Source organism: Lolium perenne, chromosome 5 (genome assembly GCF_019359855.2).
Source record: "Lolium perenne isolate Kyuss_39 chromosome 5, Kyuss_2.0, whole genome shotgun sequence".
Taxonomy (NCBI): Eukaryota; Viridiplantae; Streptophyta; class Magnoliopsida; order Poales; family Poaceae; genus Lolium; species Lolium perenne.
Window position 1 is genome coordinate 107,796,838 of NC_067248.2, and position 18,574 is coordinate 107,815,411.

At 40.8% G+C, this 18,574-nt stretch overlaps 1 protein-coding gene across 1 annotated transcript; it reads left to right on the forward strand.

Moving 5' to 3' along the window:
- Positions 1-4,884: 4,884 nt before the first annotated feature.
- LOC127299587 (uncharacterized) lies at positions 4,885-8,374 on the forward strand. Its single transcript, XM_071819934.1, has 3 exons — positions 4,885-5,322; positions 5,967-6,365; positions 6,693-8,374. Exon 3 carries the CDS (start codon positions 7,100-7,102, stop codon positions 8,060-8,062), a length of 963 nt encoding a protein of 320 aa, XP_071676035.1. The 5' UTR covers positions 4,885-5,322; positions 5,967-6,365; positions 6,693-7,099; the 3' UTR covers positions 8,063-8,374.
- Positions 8,375-18,574: the final 10,200 nt, after the last annotated feature.

Here is an 18,574-nt window from a genome sequence, read left to right on the forward strand (position 1 = left end):
ACTACAGTACTTTGTTTTATATTTGAGTCTTGGAAGTTGTTTACTACTGTAGCAACCTCTCCTTATCATGTTTTTGTGCCAAGTAAAGTTTCTATGCTAAAGTTGATGTTATATTTGGGATCGCTGCGCAGAAACAGCATTGCTGTCTGTCACGAATTCTGGCATAAGTCTCTGTAGAAAATTCAAAAAACTCTGCAAAATTACGAGCGTGATCCTCAGATATGTACGCAACTTTCATTAGTTTTGAGTTTTTCCATTTGAGCAAGTCTAGTGCACCTTTCTGGTTCGTCTTACGGACTGTTCTGTTTTTGACAGATTCTGCCTTTTATTTCGCATTGCCGTATTTGCTATGTTGGATGAATTTTTTTGATCCATTAATGTCCAGTAGCTATGTGCAATGTCCAGAAGTGTTAAGAATGATTGTGTCACCTCTGAATATGTGAATTTTTAATTATGCACTAACCCTCTAATGAGTTTGCTTGAAGTTTGGTGTGAAGAAAGTTTTCAAGGGTCAAGAGAGGAGTATGATATACTATGATCAAGAGGAGTGAAAGCTCTAAGCTTGGGGATGCCCCCGTGGTTCATCCCTGCATATTTTAAGAATACTCAAGCGTCTAAGCTTGGGGATGCCCAAGGCATCCCCTTCTTCATCGACAACATCATCAGGTTCCTCCCCTGAAACTATATTTTTATTCAGTCACATTTTTTGTTCTTTACTTGGAGCGTCGGTTTGTTTTTGTTTTTGTTTTTGTTTGAATAAAATGGATCCTAGCATTCACTTTGTGGGAGAGAGACACGCTCCGCTGTTGCATATGGACAAATATGTCCTTAGGCTTTACTCGTAATGTTCAAGGCGAAGGTTGAAACTTCTTCGTTAAATTGTTATATGGTTGGAATCGGGAAATGCTACATGTAGTAATTCTAAAATGTCTTGGATAATGTGATACTTTGCAATTGTTGTGCTCATGTTTAAGCTCTTGCATCATATACTTTGCACCCATTAATGAAGAAATACATAGAGCTTGCTAAAATTTGGTTTGCATATTTGGTCTCTCTAAGGTCTAGATAATTCTAGTATTGAGTTTTGAACAACAAGGAAGACGGTGTAGAGTCTTATAATGTTTACAATATGTCTTTTATGTGAGTTTTGCTGCACCGGTTCATCCTTGAGTTTGCTTCAAATAACCTTGCTAGCCTAAACCTTGTATCGAGAGGGAATACTTCTCATGCATCCAAAATCCTTGAGCCAACCACTATGCCATTTGTGTCCACCATACCTACCTACTACATGGTATTTCTCCGCCATTCCAAAGTAAATTGCTTGAGTGCTACCTTTAAAATTCCATCATTCACCTTTGCAATATATAGCTCATGGGACAAAATAGCCTTAAAAACTATCGTAGTATTGAATATGTACTTATGCACTTTATCTCTTATTAAGTTGCTTGTTGTGCGATAACCATGCTTCTGGGGACGCCATCAACTACTCTTTGTTGAAATATCATGTGAGTTGCTATGCATGTCCGTCTTGTCTGAAGTAAGAGAGATCTACCACCTTAATGGTTGGAGCATGCATATTGTTAGAGAAGAACATTGTGCCGCTAACTAAAGCCATGAATCATGGTGGAAGTTTCAGTTTTGGACATATATCCTCAATCTCATATGAGAATAATAATTGTTGTCACATGCTTATGCATTAAAGAGGAGTCCATTATCTGTTGTCCATGTTGTCCCGGTATGGATGTCTAAGTTGAGAATAATCAAAAGCGAGAAATCCAAAATGCGAGCTTTCTCCTTAGACCTTTGTACAGGCGACATGGAGGTACCCCTTTGTGACACTTGGTTGAAACATGTGTATTGCGAAGATCCGGTAGTCCAAGCTAAGTAGGACAAGGTGCAGGCACTATTAGTATACTATGCATGAGGCTTGCAACTTGTAAGATATAATTTACATAACTCATATGCTTTATTACTACCGTTGACAAAATTGTTTCATGTTTTCAAAATAAAAAGCTCTAGCACAAATATAGCAATCGATGCTTTCCTCTTTGAAGGACCTTTCTTTTACTTTTATTGTTGAGTCAGTTTACCTATCTCTCTCCACCTCAAGAAGCAAACACATGTGTGAACTGTGCATTGATTCCTACATACTTGCATATTGCACTTGTTATATTACTTTATATTGACACTATCCATGAGATATACATGTTATAAGTTGAAAGCAACCGCTGAAACTTAATCTTCCTTTGTGTTGCTTCAATACCTTTACTTTGATTTATTGCTTTATGAGTTAACTCTTATGCAAGACTTATTGATGCTTGTCTTGAAGTACTATTCATGAAAAGTCTTTGCTTTATGATTCATTTGTTTACTCATGTCATTACCATTATTTTTGATCGCTGCATTCATTACATATGTTTACAATAGTATGATCAAGATTATGATGGCATGTCACTCCAGAAATTATCCTTGTTATCGTTTGCCTGCTCGGGACGAGCAGAACTAAGCTTGGGGATGCTGATACGTCTCCGACGTATCGATAATTTTTTATGTTCCATGCTACATTATTGATGATATCTACATGTTTTATACGCATTATATGTCGTATTTACGCATTTTCTGGAACTAACCTATTAACAAGATGCCGAAGAGCCGATTCTTTGTTTTTCATTGCTTTTGGTTTCAGAAATCCTAGTAAGGAAATATTCTCGGAATTGGACGAAATCAACGCCCAGGGTCCTATTTTTGCACGAAGCTTCCAGAAGTGTGAAGAGGGAAGGAAGTGGGGCCACGAGGCGCCGCCACAACAGAGCGGCGCGGCCCAGCCCTTGGCCGCGCGGCCCTGGCGTGTGGGGCCCTCGTGTGGCCCCCCGCGTCGCCCTTTCGCCTACTTAAAGCCTCCGTTGCGAAACCCCCAGTACCGAGAGCCACGATACGAAAAACCTTCCAGAGACGCCGCCGCCGCGAATCCCATCTCGGGGGATTCAGGAGATCGCCTCCGGCACCCTGCCGGAGAGGGGAATCATCTCCCGGAGGACTCTTCATCGCCAAGATCGCCTCCGGAGTGATGAGTGAGTAGTTCACCCCTGGACTATGGGTCCATAGCAGTAGCTAGATGGTCGTCTTCTCCTAATTGTGCTTCATTGTTGGATCTTGTGAGCTGCCTAACATGATCAAGATCATCTATCTGTAATACTATATGTTGTGTTTGTCGGGATCCGATGGATAGAGAATACTATGTTATGGTGATTATCAATCTATTACCTATGTGTTGTTTATGATCTTGCATGCTCTCCGTTATTAGTAGAGGCTCTGGCCAAGTTTTTGCTCTTAACTCCAAGAGGGAGTATTTATGCTCGATAGTGGGTTCATGCCTCCATTGATACCTGGGACAGTGACAGAAAGTTCTAAGGTTGTGGATGTGTTGTTGTCACTAGGGATAAAACATTGATGCTATGTCTAAGGATGTAGTTGTTGATTACATTACGCACCATACTTAATGCAATTGTCTGTTGCTTGCAACTTAATACTGGAAGGGGTTCGGATGATAACCTGAAGGTGGACTTTTTTGGCATAGATGCAGTTGGATGGCGGTCTATGTACTTTGTCGTAATGCCCAATTGAATCTCACTATATTTATCATATCATGTATATGCATTGTTATGCCTTTCTCTATTTGTCAATTGCCCGACTGTAATTTGTTCACCCAACATGCTTTAATCTTATGGGAGAGACACCTCTAGTGAACTGTGGACCCCGGTCCTATTCTTTACATAGCATACAATCTACTGCAATACTTGTTTTACTGTTTTCTTCGCAAACAATCATCTTCCTAACAATACGGTTAATCCTTTGTTACAGCAAGCCGGTGAGATTGACAACCTCACTGTTTCGTTGGGGCAAAGTACTTTGGTTGTGTTGTGCAGGTTCCACGTTGGCGCCGGAATCCCTGGTGTTGCGCCGCATCACATTTCGCCACCATCAACCTTCAACGTGCTTCTTGGCTCCTCCTGGTTCGATTAAACCTTGGTTTCTTTCTGAGGGAAAACTTGCTACTGTGCGCATCATACCTTCCTCTTGGGGTTCCCAACGAACGTGTGAGTTACACGCCATCACTGCCTACGACCACAAATGCTTGATTCGATCGGTAGCTAAACATTTCCTCCACTACAAGTAGACCCGACGAAAGCAACTTACCGATCCACCAGAAGGATGGGATGGAAAATTAGATTAATCGTAGTGAGAGTAACTTAAGTAGTAACATGTAATGTAATATCACCTAGGCATTTTGATAGCATGACATGTAACTAATTGAAGAGAGATGATATTATCATAGCATCACACTTTCTAAGATAAAATAAGTCTATAAGATGAATAATGCACAAATCCAATTATCTCTGTATTATGCACAGAATCGATTTCCGCTAAAAAAAAATCTACACATGAATCGACGAAAGAAAACCAGAAAAAATAGGTAGGGAAAGCCATGCACACTCGGAGAGGGCCACGCGTGAGCTGTGAATTGTCACCCCCTTAATCCCTCTGTAGGATTAGCGAGGTGGCTTCGAGTTTGATCTTTTGTATTGCTCTTGTAAGTTGTTGTGAATAATCTAATAAAAAAGCCGTGTGCAAACCTTGAATGCAGAAGCTGGGGTGATATTTCCCCATTTCAAAAAAAAAACTATCTCTGTATTACATGCACATGAATCGACGAAAGAAAACCAGAAAAAATAGGTAGAAAAACCCATTCACGCTCGGAGAGGGCCACGCGTCAGCGTGCCGTGCGGTGCCTCCTGAAATGTTGCCCGCTATAAAAAGGAGCATTGCGCACCATTTTGGGCTTTGCCTATTTCTGTGGGCCGAGCCGAGAGCCCAGAAAAACGCGTACCAATAATTTCTTTACTTTATTGTATTCGCCGGTGTTTCCCTTAAATAAAACTACTACCAAAAAGGACACGGGCCGTGGACCAAACTCTTTTCCCCCAAATTTCCCCTCTTTCCCCTCCCCAGCCCTCGATCCGATCTCGATTCATCCGCCCCTCCGCCCCGAATCACCAATTCGACACCCGATCCGTTCGTCCCGCGACGAGATCTGTCGATTGATACCAATTTTGCCCCATATGGCTGATTCGCTGTTTTCCCGAGATTAGGGTTTCGAGGAGGTCAAATCGGGTCCGATCCGGTCGATTGACGCAGAATTTCTCCCAGGACCGGCCGATCTGTGCTCGATTGGTGGATTTTGGATCTGATTCCTGCGATATTTTCCTCGAATTGGTGCTAGGGTTTCGTCGTTCCCCTCTAGTCCGAGCCTCCTCTTAGCCAGTAAGTATTTTGCCCTTTGATTTTTGATATCTGGGAAGATAGATCTGAAATAGATCAGGCTTAGATCCATCGGGTCCTCAATTTAATTTTGACTTTTTTTTCACACGGGGAATTCAATTTTGACTTTTCCCCCATGCGAGCAATTTAATTATGACCTTATTAATTCACTTAGTAGGGTAGGCAAACCTTAAATGAACCGACTTGTTGATCTATGGGTGCCCATGTCTGCCTGTTTAAATTTGCACGGGACGTCCATACTCTCACAGGAAGATATTGTCCCTGTATATTCCCTGTATGGGTCCCAGTTAGAAACACATAAACTTCTGCATGTGTTACTGCTTCCAAAATTTAGCTGGGAACGTTGCATGTGAAATAACAATGCCATGAATGCCAGTGACAAGTTGAGATTGCAATCCGTTTGGCACTGCAGTTTGTTTGTTTGCACTTGAATGGTACAACAATTTGTTTGCCTGTAGTATTCAACGTTGATACTTATCTGCAATTGGTACAGATAACGCAATATATTTCCTCTTCCAGATGGATAATTATCTTGCTAGTCTTGTGTGCAGTGATTGATCATCTTTGCCATTTATTTCTATATATTGCTCATAGTTTTGGTGTCTAATGAAAGGTTTTGTATTTAGGATCATCATGTTGCATCAAGAAAACAGTGAAGTCTTTGTGAGGCACCACTCTGAGCAGCTTGCGTGTGGTAATCTGAGGGGAACTGATGATGGCCGCTCAAACTTTCTTCCTGAGAAATACCATATTGCAACAGGTATTGACTGGCATTTCTTTTGTACTGTGCAAGCTTGCCTAGATTCTTGTGCTAGCCTGGTTCTGCAGTTTGTCAAAAAGGTTTGTAGACTGGCCAATTTGATGAAGAGTTGGTCCTAATTTTGGTATTTCGTAATGGAACACAGCTTATCTAGTTAATACTGCCAGTACTGGTAAAGAAGTGACAGTTGATCATAACAAGAGACCCGCATCCAATGATTTCCCAGACGTGGTGGACTGCAAGCGTACCAAGCAGGAATACCAAAGTAAGATCTGTTCACTTGCAGACTTCTCTTACATGTACAATGTTGTCTTTTATTAAAGTTGGTACTCCATCCTTTCCTGAACATTTGGCGCTGTGTTTCCAAACACTTGACAATTCTCCAATCTAGAGAACTAGTTTTCTGGATGGCCCTATTAACTCTCTTCATCACGTTTCTGGTGGACTTGCTTTGTGTGATTGACATAGTATTAATGGGTAGTTTGTTCACATTTGTGTAGAAGTTTCATTTCCTTGTTGCGTGGATGGCTAATATCACTGAACATTTCATAAGATAGAAATGCTGATTGGGTTCGTATTTTCTCCATTTCAGCTATATCTGAGAAAGATTCTGTCGCAGATGTTGATATAAACGTTCCAGAGTATAAATCACACAGGACATGCCAGAGAATCTTTGATGCCCCAGGATACGGTAGTGAGGAAAGTGAAGATGAAGGTGTAGATTCACCTGTTCATTTTTCACTAGCCCACACTTATGTTGAAGATTACATACGATCGGCCAGTTATTACCAGAGGGAAGACATTTACTCGTCTGTTGGCCTTTGCACCACAAGGAAAACTGTTCCCATTGGGCCAAACTATCAGGCTGAGTTGCCAGAGTGTGCATCTGGTAAAAAGAGCACGGTTGATGATTATGCTGATGTGTCATCATCTTCTCACTTATGTGATGGAAGCGAAGTTGAGAGTGACGACAAGTGGATTAGAAACTGTGTAGTTCCAATGCCTGGTTCTGTTGAGTTATCTTCAGTGCTGAATCCTGTTTGCTGTAAGGAAGATTGCAGTTGTATTGATATAGGTTCGATCGAGTGTGTGAGGAAGCATGTGAAGGAAGGAAGAGGACGACTAATGAGTGCCCTTGGTCCAAACACTTTCAAAGAGTTGGGCTTCTTTGATATTGGAGAGGAGGTAGCCTTGAGATGGACGGAAGAGGAAGAGCATTTGTTCCAAGATGTGGTATCATTAAACCCTGCCTCTCTTGGAAGGAACTTTTGGGATGAACTTTTGCTTGCCTTCCCATTCAAGACTAGCAAAGAGTTGGTGAGCTACTATTTCAATGTCTTCATGTTGAGGAAGAGGGCTGAGCAGAACAGGTTTGATCCAATGAATGTTGACAGTGATAATGATGAATGGGAAGGAAGTGATGATGATGAATTTGCGGCCACAGAAAAGGGTGATAATGATTTGCTGCTTGAGTCTCTTACTGATCAAGATGATGGTGCATGCACCCAGGTTCCCCTTGAGGGAAACTTACATGAAGAGTCTAGTGAAGATGAGTTTGACCGCTCTAGTGTGGAGAGGCAAGAAAACTACTGTAAGGAGGGGGATGCCATGGTGTCTCGTCTTCCGGTGCTGTCCTTTGTGGACCATAACCAGGAGACAACCATGTTTGACGCAGACGCTCAAGATGACTCTTGCACATCCTTTGAGGCTCATCATGTTGGTGTTGCAGATGGGACACACACTGATATTGCAGGAGATCACTATGGGGATGATGCCTTTGGAGGTGTTGAAGATCATGGATACTTCGGTAGCCATTGCGACCCGAAAGCCTGGGATATTGGTTTCACTAGCGTGTGGGAGAAGGATGAATTTCTTTCGACGAGCAATGTCATAGAAGAGGTATTTGGAAAGGGGTCTTGTGAAAATGGAAAGAACTCTTCTACTGACCAGGGCATCATGTAAAGAACGGGCCTGGTTTTTTTTTTTCCGGAGCGAAAGCTCGGCAGCTGAACCTGCTTTTGAAATCTGTACAGAAGTAGTTTTTCCTTTTCTTTTTGATGATTCACTTTGCCTGTAGAAATCCCATCTGTCCTGATAACATCTGTTGGAGCAATGCTATTTCATTCTCATGATGAAATGTGTATTTGTAGCTATCCGTCATCTGTCGATGATGTGCTGTAGTCTGTTGTAGCTTCTATGTACCTTTGTCATGACAAGTTTCATGACCTGAGCATTTTTCCATATGCTATCAATATGATACACATTTTGCTGGAATATGCTTGTCAACTCTACTTGTATATTTTTCTCCCAGGATCACTAACCAAAGCCAGGGGCATACAATTCTTAAGTCTTAATTATTCTATTGCTTGCTCGTGGTTACTTATTATTCTGTTTGCCCTTTTTGGTACCTCTGTTACCTGACTTGTCGATGGTTTCTCACTGTATGGATTTCTCTCTGGTCGTTTCGTTGTCTCTGTTGTATCGCGGATGGGTTCTTCTTTGGCTTGATATGCGTCCATATTCTTTGCTGTGTGTGCTCTGTTTATTTACCTATTATTTTCTGATGTTTAAGGAGAGGCTTTGTTGATGTTCTTATGATTGATTGGGGTACTAGTGCTTGTCGCCCGTTGTTCCTCCCTCTAGGTTGCCTGCTTGCCTTCTGTGAGAGGTCGACGGTGTCGTCTGTCCTGTCCGTGGCAGGCCTCTGGGTTCTGGGAGAGCAACACCGTACGGTTTCTCCATCAGTGCCTTCGGACCTCTCCCTTGCGTGTTCGCGTGATCCTACGCCAGCTGTTGTGTCCGTGCCAGTGTTACCCCTGCCGGCGGGTCCTCTGCTGTTCATTCTTCCACTGACATGGACGCTCGGAGACACACAATCCATCTTGGCAAACGGCTGAATTTACACGCTGTTCTATTTACTGGGCAGTTCTTTAGAGTCTGCCGCAGGTGTGTTTGGTTCCTGCGTTCTCTGTTTCAGGTTTTAGTTTTATTTGCTGCCTTCTAGTGTGTTTCCTCATTTGTTCGTTTTCCGTAGGTGTTGATGAGCGACGTTCGGTGGATGTATACTCTTCATCTCATGATAATGACTTTGTCCCTTTGGTTGCTTGATCTTCTACGGAGGAGGATTTTCTGTCTCATGTGCATGAGCAAGAATCTTGGATTCCGGTGGATCTGCCAGCTGAGACAGATTTCCTGGCCCTTATGGCACGTTGAGCATGCATACTATATTTCTTTGTAAGAATGCTTCCCCTCCCCCCCCCCCCCCTCCCCCCCTTCTGCAAATGACAGTGCCGATATAGTATATGATTATCATGCCAAATCAGTTCAAGTCAGTTACAATGGCATCCCTTTCCGGTAAACTTGCGCTGGTTTTCTGCTGGTTTGTATTCAGCTTAGCCCGTGAAACAAAGATCATGGCTCAGTTGTCCACTTCTCAAATATGTGTGCAGGGAACTTTCTGCTGAGAGAACTGATGCGCTGACCCAAAGGAAGGTCTTCATTACAGGCAGAATGGCTGCACAGCGGTGGTTCCGATGCAGATGCAAAGCTTATTCTCCAAGCATTGAATTTGAATTTTTGAGCTTCAAGCTTCAGTATTTGTGAACCAACAGTTCGAACCTGCAAATGTGGTCAACAAATACTTGAGCGTACAATGCAAAATGACAATCATGCGGCGGTGCATAGTCACACAGAGAAGGAACAAGGAAAAGCACTAAAGAATTTTCTGAACTTCAGAAAGAACTCCTTTCTTATCTATCTGCACGTTCTGCTTACTGGAAAATATCTGATCTGCAGGCTTTGCAATCTGAGCTCCATAGTTGAAGCTATGTTTCAAAGCAAACTGCAGCTGTTCAGAGACTGGGTCCCTGGCAAAGTGGCAATAGTAGTTCGCCACTGCGAACAGCCATTTGAAGAATTCAGTTGTGTTAGATGAGAAGAAGTAAAATCTCCGTAGGTGAAATTTTTCTTTTCTTTTCGTGAACCTGCAGTGAGCATAAATGGGAGGAAAATACGAAGTTCTCAAACAGACTAATTACAGACAAAGCTACCGCAAGTCAACCATTTTGGGTAGACCTGAGAAAAAATAAGGCAAGAAAGGCAGCACGATGGCGGCGTTATATCTTAGATGGGCAATTTTGGTTTTGGTGAATAATTAGCTAACAATCTGAAGAGAAGTAAAATTAGGTTGTAGTGGTTCTTCGTTTGAGTGAACACCCCGTGATCTCAGGGGCTGTTTGGGTCACGCCCCAGTCAGCCCCACCAAAATTGGCACGCCCTGTCACAGAAACTGAATGGGTTGAAATACTGGCATGATTATCAGCGTTTCATTGAAATACTGGGTTGCTTGTTTGTCTTGATGTTATTTGTTTCTTGTATTCACTATGTATTTATGTAGTACCAACATGTTTTTTTTTCGAGAAAATGCAAATACTTGTAGTACTTTCTTTTCATTGAATAGAAGGGTTTATGAATACAATCATATAGGAGGCGAATTACAGGTTTCTTTACAGCTAGTTAATGAACATCCCAGGTTGAGGATAACGTGGAGACCAGCTGCTCCTGCTCTAGCCCACAGAGCGGCTTCAGCTTTGATTCTGTCAAGCAGCGCTGGCGGACAGAGGGTTGATCACCATCGAATACACACGCGTTGCATTGCTTCCAGGTCATTCAAGCTGTCAGCAGGGTTGCCGAGGCGAGGCCTTTCACTAATACCGAACGACCCTAAGGGCACCCCTCACTCGAAATGGCATTGACAAAACCCACAGTCGCGGCACATCGAATATGGTTAAATTTGATTATAGCGCTGGAGTCACGACACATTGAATAGGTTAAATTAACTTAGCAGTTTTCTGTTTTATCCGACATGGGTTGAAATTTCCGCAGAAAAAGTCCATTTAAAACCTTAAACTCATAGATGCTACACAATTCGAACCCTGAAGTCAAAATCCATGTGGTTTGCACCCTGAAGCGTTGAATCCCGAGCACATGCCATATTCATGTTCTTCCCCATTCTCCCTATGGGCTGGAGAGGAAGCCGCACGCGGAGGGGCCCAACGGTGAAGGAGGCCGTGAGCGAGCAAGAGCTGGTGAGTAGGCTAAACTATTTAAAATGTGAGGTCGGTGGAAGGGTTGCTCCCTAACGCTTTGTATGATATACTAAGCTCTCACAGTGTCCGGCTTCGTGCAAACGCCGGGTGGTCAGTGGTCACCATTGCAACAATTAGCTAGAGTAGACAGTAGAGTAGGTGAGCATGTTATATTCTTCCTACCAATGTCTGAAGAATTTTACGAGACGGCGCATACCAGTTCAGAAACCGGGCAAGAACTGCAACAAAGATGCATCTGTAGACTGCATTACCCAAAGTAAATTTTTGATCAAGTCCCCGTCTTTCTGCACGCTTCTCAACCTTCACGCATGACTACATCTGCATGGATGAGTTCATCTCGTGTTAACCCTTGATTAAGTCTCAGTGTTCAGTTCTAGTCTACCAAGAAATCTTCGAAAGATAGCATGAAAAGAGAATAGAATAAATACAGGAGTTATGTAGGTTGATAAAGGCATGCACGGACAAATTTCCCGACGTTATATGGCTCTGATGGTTTCAAATGTGCCTGATGAGTTAAAGTACTATTTTGTCCCCAATAATCAGGGCCGTGAAAGCTAAAGCCATGAGTACTGCCAAGTCATAGAGTTTGAGACCTGTTCTTGCTTGATGTTATACTATTTTTATGTTGTAGTTTTCCCAGGTGGTAAGTTTTGATGAAGTCATTTCCAGTTGCAGTTTTGATTATTTCCTCAGGTAGTACGATACCTAGATAGGTGATATCTTCTCTTAACCTATTCTTGTTTGGCTTTGGTGAGACACTTAATTTGATTTGTTCTCGCAACTGTTTGTTGGTCACTGAACTTTTCAAACGATTCATAATCAATGGTTGGGATTGACCTGGTATTATTTTATTTTATTTGTTTGTGTTCTTTCTCTTGGATACTGCTATACGTCTTCAGTTTCGTATTTTATTGATGATGTTAGCTAGTTATGTTATATTTGGCATATGATTCCTTCTGAAACATTCTTGTTTGCTCAATTTTCTGGAGCCATCTGTGGTTGTAGGTGATGTGTTGCTTACACTAGACTTGTTCTGTACATGGTGGTTGCTCATCGTTCATTTTTTTGTTTGATTGTAAAACTATATATATGATACTAATGAGACAGTGAGATTACTCACTCAAGAAGACCTGGCGAGCTGACAGTCACATGCACGTATGGATTTTTCCAGGTCTGAAGTATTCTGGATCATCCATGTTTGGCCTAGTCTTCGGTGTGGCCCATTTTGCAGTTGATTTTTTGTTCTGTTATCCACAGAATCAAATGTCTAGAAATTAGAACATTGTTTTTTTAAATTTAATTTAAAGAGGTAAGTTCAGGAAATGATATGATGTTTCAAAATTAATTTAGAATACATACATACCATTAAAGAAATTAGCAACATAGATTCGTCCGTTTACATTATTTTAGAGGTCAATAATAATATAATATAAATCTACATATACCCTTAGTCAAAGCTTTTAGATATAGATGCGTCCTACATTTGTAAACCAAGGTAGTGTGAGAAATATAGAAAAACAATGGTGCTTTCAGATTCTACTACAATGAAAAACCATGATAATTAAATGTTACGTTGTGGTAATATGTATTTATTCAATGAAATAGGAAGACAGGGTTGCACGTAGTCCATAGCATCCAAATTAACAAGGGAGTGCATATAATAGTTGCTGTTGCAGGTAGCTTTCTCTTTTTCAGCTGGGTCACCAAAAGGTTCATCTACGAATAATTATAATGAAGTTGCATACTTGCGTTGCACCATGAAAAGGTATGCATGGAAGAGGTCCACAGCTGTCTGCTGGCCGCATTTTTTGGAATTATCACCAAGATAATCAGGTGATGTTTCACAAGCATAAATGTATAAATACGAATGATTTAATTGAAAGGTTTGTGTTTTATCAAAGGAAAAGAAGTCAGAAAGGTTCTAAGCATAACAAGTATAACAGTCCAGCAGGCAACATTAGAGGCAGGTTTTATTTAATACCTTAAAAAATATCTAATAGAGATTTGAGGATCAATACAAAATTTGCCGGAGAACAAAAAAACATACTCTAGAGATCCATGGTCAGGCAATGTGGACCGTGTGTTCGTGTCATTCCCTTGTTGTATGCCTCGAAACTCGGCTTTGGAAATGAAAATATCGAGATTAACCTACGGTTGGACTTATGATCGTCAGCACATGTGACATGGTAGCTCCTTCTTGACAGCTTAACCTACTAGTGGTGTATTTTTCATTTGTTTCGGACTTTTGTCATTGCGTTAGTGATTAAGCTGGTGGAGTTAATGTCACGAGATATGTAATACACAAGGGATTTCTCTCATTTTTTAATCAACATGTTCGGCTTTGATGTCTGCTTTTTGCTTCTAAATAATGAATATTATATATAAGTCTGTATGCATCAACTGATCCAAAGGCCAAAGATTGCATCCTTACAAAAAATGTTACAAGACAACCAGAAAAGAATCACTATTACTATAGCCAGGGCCATCATGCCACAAGGACACACAATCCAAATAAACTGCCATGCAAGAACGATATGTCATTAAAGCCCGTTGCTTGAAGTTCCAACCGGCTCACGACCAAACACTAGAAGCTAGGGATCACAAGCGGGATCCCCAAAATCATACTTTATTTTATTAGGGGGTTTCTGGTTGAGAATCTGATACCAACTTTAAACTAGAAATTTCTAAATGAACTTGAAGTGAGAATTTAGTGGGATCCCGCTTGAGACCTCAGGGATCACGAGCTATAGCCGCCTCCACTCACAATCTAAGTAGTTAAAAGTCCATACACATAAGATAAGCTGAAACAGACTCCCAAATGCCTCACTCTAGCTAACTAAAGAAGATAAAAATTGAGCTTAACTCACTTGGTTAGGGAAGTGGATGTACAACCCAGCCATCCAGATTCAAGTCCTTAGGGGCGCAAATTTGGGTTCTTATTATTTTAAAAAATAAAATCACTATAGGGGCTTCCCCTACCGTATTCCTTTCAAAAAAAAAAGTGATAAAACGGGTTACTACAAGCTCTGCCGTGGAAGATGAAAAACCACTAGCCATCGTGGCTATCAAAACACATTCCATGCATGTCGCCAGGAACAAGACCACTATCGTGTTATTTGAAGCGTTGAGGTAAATAATTCATTTCTCTCCATGTTGGCTTAAGCCAATATAGCCACCACATGCGGCGAATGACTAGGAACAAAAGTAAGATTTGCACCGAACAAGGTGGCATTGTTATCCAAAGGAACATGTTAGAACAACCACCAAAATCTTGTCACTGCCCAACCACCATTCGAAACCATCATTGCCACTCTACAGACCACCATGCCAAAGCAGCAATATCACCAACAAAACACCTCCTGAACAGTGAACACAATGTCTTATGTGTCCAGACCTTGGAATGCTTGAGCGGAATCAATGGTCTTGGAGCCCACACGATCATGCTATAGGATCATAGGATTCCATGTGAGAACGCCATAAAGTGGAACATGTTGTAGAAATCCATGGCGACAATTGTGGGCACCACTATCTCCGCTGCTAGAGCAGCATGACACTCTCACATAGCCATCAATGATATGATCCAACAACAATCCACACAATCGTCGTGGGCATGCACATCCACTTGGTTAAACATCTCGGCCCGAGTGATCACGTTGTTGCCACATATATGAGCCACCTTGAAACCTTACCACTCGCAAGTGATGACTGTGAAAATAGCCGCCAATCTCCGTGTTTAAATCACATTTTAAGTCAAAGAAATGACTAAGAATCTCTCTAGCCTTGCTACTAATGACTAATTATTGCAAACATGTGCAATCTCTTGTTTTAATTTGTGTTGCGCATGAAATCACACTTTAAGGCAACGTCATGAGCATTTATGGAAGAATATCATGTTGCCTACACATCCATGCAAGTTGGGGTTGAAGAGACGCTTCCATAGCGTTTAACGACTAGCGGTATAGGCGAAGCCCGCCTGTACCATGTGGCGCCGGCTCCGCAATGTCAAACGCAATAAATTTTGTGAAGGGACCTATATATTTGAAGACTCCAGCTGCCGCGCAGAGAGCCGGCATTTTCAGATTGCATCACAACACCCCCAAAGGAGATCCACAACTTCACCATCACTATTTTTGATCCTCTCCATCCCACATCCTCTCCATAGCCATAGCCATCATCTTGTACTTTAGATCATCTTGTGATTTGGCGATCATCGTAAGAATATTTCATCTCAATCTAAGTATTTTGCACAATATTTTCTAGCCTTGATCTTATTGCTATGAGTGAGTAGTCCTCACGTGCTGCGGGTTGAGGTGAAACCTCGCAGCGATTATGTGCATCTAATACATGTGAATATTGTGTGGTAATTGAATACAATATATGTATCTTGTTTCTTTGCATCGTGTCTCGATCCATGGACTTGTAGGTACCCAAGATCTCAGGGATATATAAAGATGAGAGGTGAGATGAGTGGTGAACGGGCAACCTCATGCGAATCCAGTGACAACAAGGGATTACGGTCTTTGTTCAAGGATGATCTGTACTTTACTTAATAATTGTTATAACCTGGTACTTCGTGGTATAACTGTTGGATCAAAACACTATTGTTATGCATGTGACTCGCAAGGGCTTTAGTGTTTATGGATGTGATACCCACAATCCTATATATATTAGATTATTGCACACATGAATGTGCTTATTATTATTATTATTATTATTATTATCTTTATCTTTATCCCATATGTATGTGCATCTCTATGTGAATATTCAATCCTGACCTATTTCGATCCATTGCAACAACCAACGATTCAAAGTAAACTAGAAAGGACCGGTAAACATAAAACAAAACGAGTAAACAAGACTTGTAGAAGTTCCTTAGATTACCATTCAGCAAATATTTCCAAAGGTTCGATAAACCTAGGTCTACTAGGGAAAAATCTACTGTACTAGATTCGTAATCCAGATCGAAGATATCAACCTTTTTTCTGGTGCCGTTGCCGGGAAGCAATTCGCTATCCTGGTAAGGTTACTAGAGACCTTGTTTTTAGTTTAGTTTTGTTTTTAGTTTATTTCTTATTATTAGTTTACTTTCTGTCATCTTTTGAAAATCCAAAAATTTAATTGTTTATCATATATTAAAAACACCAAAAAGAATGGCTTATATTAAATTTATTCTATAATGCTCTTAACCCAATGTCCAAATCTATGTTAGATACCGCAGCAGGAGGAACATTCATGTGGAAGCAAGTGGATGTTGCAAAACAACTTCTTGACGTTATGCAATGCAACCATGCCCAATGGCATGTAGAGAGAACCTCCTAAAAAAGAGTGAAATCAATCACCAAGGAGCACAATGAAGAGCTTGCATCAAAGGTAGATGAGCTACTAAATATTATCAAGGGTAAGGAAGATACCCAACTTAATGCTATCAGTAGCAGTACTAATGAAGTTAACTTTGTAGCTTGTAATCCTTATAACCATGCATGGAAGAGTCAAAAATATGGCTCAAAATTCCAAAAGATTTAATGATTCTAATGCTGCAGGTGCTGCAAAAAAAAGATTTAATGATTATAATGGAGCTAATAATGGTAATCTCCATGTTGAGAATTATTTTAAAAAATTATGCAAGCACAAACTGATCAAAATAACGGAGAACCATGACAATATTATTGGTAAATTATCTAATCAATCAATTGCTACTGGAAATGATGTGCATGCTCTATAGGAAAGAACCAATACCGTGGAGGCACAACTGGGAAAGATAGCTGAGAGTCAAACTCTCATACTTGTAAAATTTGCAGGAAAGCGCAAGACAAATTCAGTAGAAGACCTCAAGATGATGAAGGTTGAAAATAAAGATGAGAAGCCCAAAGATCTGGATTATAACAATGCACCGTCTCTAGACTATATTGTGGAAGATCTCTTGAAGATGATCATTGTGAAGAATCACGGTATTGAAGATGTAAATGATGTCATGTACCAACAATTCATAAAAGAAGTAGAATCAAAGGTACATGAGTTGGAGATGGAATATAAGAGGAGAGCCAACAAACTTTCGGCTAATCTTGATGATATCTTTGAGCCCGCTATTAAAATTAAAATTGGATTTAATGAGATAGCTGCACTTGTGATCTTGGTGCAAGTGTTTCAACAATTTCTAAAAGTCTATTTTACAAGCTAAACCTTGGGCCATTTGAAACTACTGAAATGAGACTCCGTCTTGCTGACTCAAGTTATAAAAAAGTTGTTGGGACAAAGAAAACATAGTTGCTGAAATCAAAGGATGTCCTTCTCTTATTGATATTGTTATTGTAGACATGCCTGAAGATCCCATACAACCTATAATTCTAGGTAGACCATTCTTAAGAACAATAAAATCTTTGATTAATCTACATGAAGGGAATGTGAGAATAGGACCTACATCTAGAGAACCATTTGTAGTTCACTTCCCTAGAAAGAAAAAGGTCAAACCGAATGATGATGGTGTCATCACACTTAAAGCTAATTTTTTTTGGAGTGGGTGTTACACTTTAAAAAAATAAAATGATCACCATCAGGGTCAAGATAATTGACCTTAACTAGAAGGGCTTCATGGGAGGTTGATACCTTTGATCCGGATAATGGATTGTAGTATGATAAGCTTTTCCCCTAGAAGACCTAGGTTTAATCGAACCTTGGAAAGCACTGCTAAAATAGTGTAAAAGAAATGTCTACAAGACTTGCAAGTTTATTTTTTTTCTGTTTACCAGATCTTTCTATTTTACTAGGGGTTGTGTTCAATGATGGAAATAGGCCAGGGTTAATGTTTCTCCTGCAGCTATGCATACATATATAATTGAAGCGCATATGTGTAACGAATAAGAGATAAGAGATTTGTGATTAGCACACCTGTAAATACTCTTGCCCCTAAAGCCAAAGGTGACAAGAGCCTCTTGGTCCAACCACTGTCCTCACAGCCGCAAGCAACAATAGTTATTAAGTATATGAATACAGACCAAAGGATTAAGCTAGTGATTGTGCCGTGATCCTGAATGAATCACTAAACATGTACCGTTACTTTCCCCTTTCAGTCACTGAGGTTTCGTGGTAGCACGCTGTTCTCCACTCATCCCACCTCTTCCCTTGATCAATCCGAATGATATGGGTACCTGCAGATCATTGAAACGAGGCAAAGAGACAAGGATACAAGATTGCAAAACTCCTTTACATATATAATAAGATTAGATGCACATAAATGCTGCGAGGATTCACCTCAACCCGCAGCCCGTGAGGACTACTCACGTATAATATCAAGATCAATATCAAAGATAGAAATCATTGTGCAAGATACTTTGATTGAAATCACAATATTCTTACAATGGTCGCCAAT

Bases quoted from the DNA above. Each gene is read 5' to 3' on its own strand.
- LOC127299587 (XM_071819934.1), top strand. From the start codon at position 7,100: ATGCCTGGTTCTGTTGAGTTATCTTCAGTGCTGAATCCTGTTTGCTGT.